General features: G+C 39.6%; 1 protein-coding gene across 1 annotated transcript; it reads left to right on the top strand.

Annotated features, from left to right (window-relative positions):
* The first annotated feature begins 540 nt into the window (after window positions 1–540).
* SMIM23 (small integral membrane protein 23) lies at window positions 541–7,324 on the top strand. Its single transcript, XM_045552678.1, has 4 exons — window positions 541–661; window positions 6,545–6,596; window positions 6,801–6,868; window positions 7,106–7,324. The coding sequence occupies exons 1-4, from the start codon at window positions 572–574 to the stop codon at window positions 7,322–7,324; spliced, it is 429 nt and encodes a 142-aa protein (XP_045408634.1). The 5' UTR covers window positions 541–571.
* The last annotated feature ends 2,175 nt before the right edge of the window (window positions 7,325–9,499 follow it).

Below are 9,499 nucleotides of genomic sequence, written 5' to 3'. Positions count from 1 at the left end.
ATGCGCGCGCATACACACACACACACACACACACAAATGATACAAGTAAAACAAAGTCTGGCTGAGATTGGTACATGGTACCAACGCTGACGTCCCAGTTGTGATGTGGCACTACGTGAAACAGGACGTTTCCACTGGGGGAAGATGGGGACCGGGTACACAGGCACTCTCTCTATTGTTTCTTATAACTGCATGTGAGCCTACAATTATCTCCATAAATTTCTCAATTAAAAATAGCTTTTATTGTTTTTATATTTTAGAATTAACATCTTATTTAAAACTGGCAGATATAGAAGAAAAGAAATCAGAAAAATCATTATCCTGAAATATAATCTTTTGATGGATTTTTTCCTGGTCTTTGTTGTCTATGTTTATATGGAAAAAAAATGTGAGGGAAGGGGCTAAAAATCAGAGTGGTGAGAAGGTGGGGTCCTTGCTGTCCCTCACCTTCTGTGACATCAGAACTCCATGCTCGTGGGATGCCTGGTGACCAGAGGTGGGGGAGGGGAAGGGTGCTATCTGCCTGCCGGGTGGGGAACCTCGACCCACCCAGGCAGTCTGACCTGAGGCCATGGCAATCCAACAGGTGGGCAGCAGGGGGCAGGTGGCAGCCGAGCTGCTTGAACAGAGAAGGGGCAGCCGCTGTGAGGACAAGAAGCAGGTGAGGCCAGGCCAGGTGCATGCCACTTTCCTCTCCTTCGGGCTCCCTTTGCCACTCCAGACAGACTGTAAGGTCCTCAAAGCTCAGAATAGGCTTTGGACCCAACTGTCCCTGGAGCCCAGCCTCCTGGAGCATAGTTTAGGGGCTTAGGCTCTTCTCCTGGAAGTCATTACTGACACTGTCTTACTTCCTTCTCAGCGCCACCAGCAGGAGGTGTGTTCCAGGAGGGCTGGGTTGTTTAGTTTCCTACTAAATCCCTCTTGCCTAGAAGGATGCTTGGTGCATAACAGGGACTGAATGAATGAATAAACTGAAATAAATAGGGTAATACCCTTCAAGCAGACAGCTCTTTGAGGATTCGTTCTCAGGATTGCAATTCCTCAGCCTCATGTGGAATTTTGTCAAAACATTGACATTTGCTGTGCACAGCCTAGTGCTTCCACGTCCCCTCACTTTCAGAACTTGGAACTTTCCTGAGAGGCAAATGCCATCAACCTCATTCACAAATGGGTATACTGAGGCTCAGAGAGAAAAAAGGCCATAGAGCTCGGACATACCAGGATTTGAAACCACATCCATCTGATTTCAGAATCCATGGACACCAGGTCCACCTGACAGGAGAGCCCTGGGCAAGGCTCACCTGCGCTCCACGCCTCCCGGGGGGCGGACAGAGGAAGGGGTGCACACAGAGGCTGGGAAGCTCAGCCCGGCCTTGCACACTGTGCAAAGGGGTGGATTTTATTCTCAGGATAATAAGAAGCTCTTAAAGAGTTTTAAGCAGAGCGATGAATGACTGACGTGTACTGTGTGTGTTTCCAAAAGATTTATTCACTTGTTCATTTACAAGACATGCAGCCAGCGCCTCCTGTTACGTGCTGGACCTCTTAGCATATGACGAGGGCCTCGACGGGCACCCCCCGTGCTGCAGCTTTTCCTAAGTGTTCCACAAATACCAAACCCCAGGAGTGCTTCTTTTAGCAAAATCATAAAAAGAGTTCTGTGGTTTGGGGACCGCTGTGTACCCTCGTCCCCTCTTGGAGATTTACACTGCTCGGTCACATGACAAAAGACTGCCATGTCCTACAGCAGCGAAATCCACTTAGCTTTATTAACGCAGCATTTCGCAAATTGATTCTACTGCAGAGCCCCATGGTTTCTTTTTGAAAAACCATTCAGTGTATTTCAAAATCCATTTGACAGAAGAACAAACTGAGGCTCAGAGAAAATAAATGATTTGGCTCAGACACCAAGCTAGCACAAGGAAAGGACGAAAACTTGACCTAGTCCGTGCCCCTCCCTTTGCCTCCACGCAGCACGGAATAGAAACAGCAGCCAGGGTGCTGGGGAGGAAATCAAGCTACAAAGCGCATTGACAGAGCTCTGCTTAACTAAATAGAAGCGCATCCAGACCACAGAGTACTCATCAACCATTTGAAAGAATGAGACAGTTCTGTGTGTCTTCCATGAAAAGATTCCTAAGGAATATTGTTAAGCAAAAGCATCCTCAAATGTAAAGTGCGATGACTTTTACACTGGGGTCGCACATCCGGGCCACCACCACTATAGAACATTTCTAGCACCGTGGAAGCTTCCTTCGGGCCCTCCCCCAGCTGGCACGCCATTCCCATAACTGCGATTCTGACTTCTATCATCAGAGATGAAGCTTGGACGTTCTTGCATTTAATGTAAATGGCACCAAGTGTGCCTTGTGTCTGGCTTCTTTCCCCTACCACTGTGTCTGTGAAACTCAACCATGCTGTCGCTGTGTAACTTATTTTTATTTTTTAAAGTTAGTAATAGTAATAATATAGTTGTTAGCATACATAAATAAAACTATCAGGGGAGAGGAAAATTAGACAAACTTTTATCTTCTTCCTTGCAGTAGCAGACCTAAATCTTGCTTCACAAATTTGGGTGTGTAAGAAATGTATTTTTTTAATTGTTTGTTATTATTGTTATTTTTATAATTTAAGAAATGCATTATTTCTTGTAGGCAAACTAAATCTGACTCAGCCCAAATCTAGTGATTTTGGGGAAAATTTAATGTCAGTCGATATGTACACACATACACACACACACACACATATATATTTGAAAAATGAGAAAATTTTAAAAGCAGCGGCCAAAGTTTCCAAATTAGAAAGCAGAAAAAGAAGTAAGCACAATGGTAGAAGGAAAGAAATAATAAAGATAAAATTAGACATTAATAAAACGTAAAGCCAACAAATAATAAAAGTAATAAGCCATTTTTGAAAAAATTAATAAAATTGGCAAACTTCTAAATAGACTAATTTTTTAGAAAACAGAGAGAGAAAATACGTTACCAATATCAAGAATGAAAGAGGCAAAACTATTGAAGTAAAAATAAAAGGCAAATAGAAGCATGATTTTTTTAAAAATAAAGGCTAGGAGAGGTCTCTTGCTTCCTCTCTCAACCTCTTTTCTTTATAAATCTTTTTAAAAAGTGAAAGAGAGATATCACAACAACTCCCACAGGCATTAAGAGAATATTAAGGTACTAGTAGGAACAACTTGACTCCAATATATGTGAAATGAACAAAATTCTTGGACAATACAACTTATGAAATTGACTAAAGAAGAAATAGAAAGTCTTAATAACTATGGGCCCCAAAAGTTTTCACCAATAAGTTTTATCAATCACTTGAGACAAAAATAATACCAGTCTTACACAAATTCTTTATAAAATAGAGGAAGAGGGAATTCTTACCAACTCATTTTAAAGGGCAACATAACCTTGACGCCAAAGCTTGGACAAGCATATAGGAAAAAATTTAAACCAATCTTTCATGAATGCATATGCAAAAAAACTCAACAAAATAGTAGCAAATCGAATTCTGCAATATATAAAAAGGCTAATGCACCATGAACAATTAGGGTTTACTGAAGGAACTCACAGCTGGCTCAATATTTAAAAGTCAGTTAATGGAATTTATCACAAAAAGGGGATACTCATGTAATCACTCAGTGGGTACAGAAAAAGTATTTCACTAAGTCAGCACTCATTCATGTCAAAGTTCTCACAAAAGTAGGAATAGAAGGAAACTTCTCCCACCTGATAAAGACAACAATGAAAAATCTGCAATTAACACTGCACTCTTTCCCTCTAAGATATGAAACAAGATGATGATATTGGTGGTTCAAGTCAATATACAGGCAAGGAAAAAAAGACTAATGACTTTTTTAAAGATGAAGACTAGAAAGGATAAGATAAACTTTCTTCATAGACAACCCAATTTTCTATATACAAAATCCTAAACTCTACCAAAAAAACCATTAGAATTAATGTCTCAAGATATAAACTCCATTGTATTTCTATAGACTAGCAACAAACAATTGGGATATGAATATTTTAAAATATCATTTATAATAGCATCAAAAACATAGAATACTTTGCACAGATGTGCAAGATTCTCTACATTTGAAAACTATATAACATTATTAATAGAAATTTTTAAAAAGCTAATGAAGAGATATACCATGTTCATGGATTACAAGATACAATATTTTTAAGACATTATTTCTTACCCAATTAAACTATAGATGCAACATAATACCAATCAAAATCCCAATAAGTTTTGTTATGGAAACAGAAAAAGATGACTCTAAAATGTGTATGAAAATGCAAGGGATGTAGAGTAGCCAAAACAAACCTGAAAAAGAACAAAGTTAAAAATTTTACACTATCTGATTTCAAGTCTTATAATAAAGCCACAGTAACCTAAATGATGTGGTATTATATAAGATAGATATATAAATCAATGAAACAGGATGGTGACAGTGTAGTCATTATGGACAGAATTGTGTCCCCCAATATTCATATGTTGAAGCTCTAACCCCCAAAGTGACTATATTTGGAGATAAGGCCTTTCAGGAGGTAATTAAGGTTAAATGAGGTCATAAGAGTAAGGCCCTAATCCCACAGGACTGATGTCCTTAAAAGAAGAAGAAGAGACACCAAGGATGTTGCAAGCACAGAGAAAAGGCCACTTGAGGACACACTGAGAAGGCGCCATCTACAAGCCAAGGAGAGAGACCTCACCAGAAACCAACCCTGCCAGCACCTTGATGGTGAACTTCCACCCCCAAAACTGTGAGAAAATAAATTTCTGCTGTTCGAGACACCTCATTTGTGATATTCTGTTAGGTATGTGATATTCTGTTGTGTATATATTAATACAGATTTAGTATTGATGCAAAGATAGACACATAGATCAATGAAGCAGGGTAGAATCCAGCAGTAGACTGACAGAATAGCCAGTGGATATATTTTTGACAAAGACACCAATGTAATTCAATGAGGAAAAATTAATCTTTTTAAACAAATAATTCTAGAACAACTGGACAGCCATATAAAAAAATCTCAATCCCTATTTAATCATGTACAAAAATCGATTCAAAATAGATCATACTCCTAAATGTAAAAGCGCAAACAATAAAATGTCTAGAAGAAAACAGGAAAAAATCTTCACGACATTGAAGTAGGCAAATTTTTCTAGACTGCACACAAAAAGCACAACCACAAAAAGAAAACTTCGATGAACTGGACTTCATCAAAACTGAAACCTTTTAAATTTCAAAAGACACTGATAAGAAAATGAAAAGACAAGCCACAGACTTGGAGAAAATATTCACAGTGCAAATATCTGGCAAAGGACTTACATCCAGAATACAGAAAAAAAAACTATTACAACTTAATAAGAAAAAGACAAATAGTTCAATAAAAAATAGGGAAAAGACTCAAATGGACACACCACAAAAATAACATATGAATTATGGTCAATAAGCACATGATAAAATGCTCAACATCATTAATCATTAGGGAAACTGATATAAAAACCAGATCAAGATATCACTAGCAATAGAATGCCTAAAATTAAGATAGACAATACCAAGTGCTGACAGCATGTGGAGCAACTAGAACTCTCATGACTTGTTGGCAGGAATGTAAAATGTTACAAACATTAGGAAAACAGTTTGGTGGTTTCTTATAAAATTAAACATACACTGACCATATGACCAAGCATTTGCATTTCTTGATGCTAACACAAGACAAACAAGAACATATGTCCACTCAAAGATGTGAACACTCATGCACTTTTATTCATAATAACCCAAACCTGGAAACAACCTAAAAGTCTATCAATAAGTGAAGAGATTAATTGTGCTATTTTCATACACTATAAGTACTCATCAATACAATACTAGCACAGCATAAATACGCATCAATAAAATCAAACACACGAAAACATCTCAGAAACGTTATCTTGAGCAAAAGAAACTAAACGCAAAAGCATATATACCATGTGATTCCATTTATACGAAGTTACGGAACAGGCAAAACTACTCTATAGAGAGAAACGGTTGATCAATTTGTGATTCTGGCAGAATGGAGGTAAGGAGGGAATTGACTGCAAAAGGGCATGAGGAAACATTCTAAAGTGATGGAACTATTCTGTGTCTTGATTGGGGTGACAATCCACAGGTAGAGACACTTGTCAAAACTCACCAATAAATGTGTGCATTTTATTGTATGTAAATTATACCATAATAAAATTGATCCCTTCTCCAGATTAAATTAAAATGAAAAATTTTTAAATGAGGCAAAGAATGAGGGAAGAGGTGGACCTTCCTTCTCAGAAGGGAGAAAGAAAAGAGGCAAAAGACAAATGAAATGTCGGTAAGTTGCCAAGTTATCTATTTCCACCATGTTTGGGGGTTTTCCAGTAAGCCTGTGTGACTTAGATAACTAGAAAAAAGGCTCTAAAAACTGCCTTATAGCACCCCATGCCTGGCCCTCTGAGCCGGAAGCAGGGGGCCTGGAGAGATTCACCCTCATGTTCCCCTTCCTCCTCCTCTCCCCAGACGCTGTTGGTATTGCTGGTCTTGGTGCTGTACTTGAGCACAGGGATATCAGGTGAGCGTTCTGGAATCCGAGAAAGAAAGAACTGGCTCCACAGGGAGTCTGGTGGAGTATTCCGGAGATGGTTGCATGCTAAGGGGACTCCATAACCTGACTTCTTCCGGCCCCCGCCCCCTTCACCCTACTGGAATGACCAACCATGTTGGTTTCAGTTACTGCTCACTTACTCTTAAGAGATGTTGTTTGTGCCCATTCCAGGAAGAAGTTGGGAGGTGTCAGAAAGGTTCAGAGAATGTAACTGTTACCAGAATCCTGTGGCTTCCCAGGTAACATATTCAGCAAGGTACTGAGGTGAGGCAATCTGAGTGGGCTTCCCAGAGAAGGTGTCATTGGTGAGCTGGGTCATGAAGGATAAGTAGGAGCTGGCCAGGTGGCTAAGGTGGGGATGGGTACTGTAAGCAGAATGAATAGCATGTGCAAAGGCCCGGGAAACTTTTTGAAACCAGTGGTAAGGGGTCCTACATGAAAAAGCTCAAGATGCAACTTTGGTGTCTGCCTTTCAGGGGCTTGAATATCAGACCAGTGAACCCAAAGAAGAGCCAATAAAGGTCATCAGGATCTGGTTGAAGGAGAATTTGTATGTTTTCTTGGAGAAGTTAGAGGAAGAGGTGCAAGAGCTGGAACGGCTAGTGCGGGACCTGGAATTGTGGCTGGATGCTCTTCTGGGAGAGTTGCAGCCGCACATGGAGGAGCCCTGCTGTGCCCACAAAAGCCACATGTAAAGGGTGGGGGTGGGCCTGGGGGGAGGGCTTCCCAGGGGCTCCTCTAAGCAGGGCTGAGCTCTGACACTTGGAGTTCGAGACAGGCAAGAAAATAAAGTAGTTGGGAAATGAAATCTGCTGTTCACCTTCATGGACGCTGATAGAAACAGCCTCAGGCAGACACCAGGACCCTGCTGAGATGTCGTCCCTCACACCGGGAGGGGGTCCACCGGAAGCAGCACAGGCTGCAGAGCCCGCCATGGGTTCGGGACTCTTCTGCTTACTTGAGATATCGTGTAAATTTCCTTAACTTCTCTGAGCCTCACTTTCCTCATTGGTAAAATTAAAAAAAAAAACACTTTGCCTCATACAATCACTGAGTATACCTAGAGTGTGTATATAGTGTGTCTGGCACATAGTAGGTACCTGGCAAACATTTCTTCCTTTCTGACATTCCTTTTCCTTCCTCCCTGGAATGTTGCAGCAGGATACTTAGCTCTGGCTGAGTGTATGGATATATGTGGCACTCCGCCCTCTGACTCTGCTGGTAGAAGCCCAGTTGCTAAAATCCCTACGCAGGGTAATTTGGCAATAGCCATCAAATTGACAAATGCATTTACTGTTTGACCCAGCAATCTGCTTCAGGGGACGTGTCCCACAGCTACACTTGCACGTGTGTGAAGTTACATACATATAAGATTAGTCACCCTAGCTTCATTTATAATAGCAAAAAAAGGAAACAACCCAAATGATATCAGTAGGACTCTGGTTAAATAAGTTATGGTACATCCAGATAATGAGCTACTGAGCAGCTATAAAAGAGAATGAGGAGCCTTTCTGCTGTGGTGTGAATGTTGCTGTCCCCTACGTATTCGTGTGTTGGAACCCAACACCCAATGTGATAGTGGTAAGAGGGGGGCACCTTCAAGAGGCCATTAGGTCAGGAGGACTCTGCCCTCATTAACAGGATTCGTGCCATTATAAAAGGTGCCTGTTGGCCCCTTCCACCATGTGACATAGCTAGAAGGCACCATCTATGAGGAACAGGCCCTTACCAGACACTGAATGTGCTGCTGCCTTGATCTTGGACTTCCCAGCCTCCAGAACGGTGAGCAATAAATTTCTATTGTTTCAATGGCCCAGTCTTAAGGTATTTTGTTATAACAGCCCAAACGGACTAGGAAACTTTCCTTCTACCGATATGAAAAAGCCTGCAAAAAAATGGGAAAAAAAAAATCAAGGTGCAAAAATGGGGTGGGAGATAAGAATATGTATTTTGCTGTTGATGACATTATTAAATGCACATAAAAACTCTAAAAGGATACAAACCTGGGGGTGAGGGGATTTGAAACTGGGCAGATACATGACAAGGATGGGAGGGAAACTTTTCACTGTACACTTTTCATACTTTCTTATTTTCAAACTATGTGAATGTTTTGTGTACTCAAATATTTTTGAAAGATAAAATTATCTAATCTTGCTTGCAGATAAGACTAGAATATAGTGTGTTCAAGCGAAAATAATAGTATTATGATGATGAAATTATGAGGGACTTAAAGATTCTAATTAAAATTCTTTAATTATTCTAAAATAATAAATTAAATAATTCAATTTAAAATAATTTCAAGAGAAGAATGATTTATTTTGATTAAACAATGATAATTTTTATGTAGGATTTTCCCTTTTTCCTTTTACCTCCAGGAAACTTAGAGTTTAGTTGTTCATTATTGGAATTATGTCAGCTTCATTGTTTGGGTTATTTATTTTCTCCTTCCTATGACTTTCGTGTTTTCTATTTTGATGAAGTTACTATATATGTGCCAATTATTAGAACTACCTCAAATCTTTGGAAAGTCATGAGGGTTCCAATTAAACTAATCTCAGAGGACATCTGACTTACAGAGATAGCACAACAATTTGTTTGCCAGGAGGATTTAATCAATTGCCATTTGGGATGGAAAAAGCCTTTGCAAATTATGAGCCCAATTTTCCGCTTTGAATATTCGGCAGGGGGTGGGAACCAGAATCTGTTTTTTCTTGTTTGCACTTATTTGAGCAAGGGTTCTATGGGAGGAGACTGATTGATATTTCCTTGCATATTACCGTATAGGGCTGTCATTACATATGTTCATATTATACTTATATATTATATTATATATACCTATATATTTTATATTATATATAAAATGGGATTAT

This window comes from Lemur catta, chromosome 5 (assembly GCF_020740605.2).
Source record: "Lemur catta isolate mLemCat1 chromosome 5, mLemCat1.pri, whole genome shotgun sequence".
Lineage (NCBI taxonomy): Eukaryota > Metazoa > Chordata > Mammalia > Primates > Lemuridae > Lemur > Lemur catta.
The sequence above is the reverse complement of the archived record's forward strand: the minus strand, read 5'-3'. Positions and strand labels throughout refer to the sequence as shown.

Bases quoted from the DNA above. Each gene is read 5' to 3' on its own strand.
- SMIM23 (XM_045552678.1), top strand. From the start codon at position 572: ATGGCAATCCAACAGGTGGGCAGCAGGGGGCAGGTGGCAGCCGAGCTG. The intron at 6,597-6,800 runs GTGAGCGTTCTG...TGCCCATTCCAG, and splicing joins CTTGAGCACAGGGATATCAG to GAAGAAGTTGGGAGGTGTCA. The intron at 6,869-7,105 runs GTAACATATTCA...TCTGCCTTTCAG, and splicing joins AGAATCCTGTGGCTTCCCAG to GGGCTTGAATATCAGACCAG.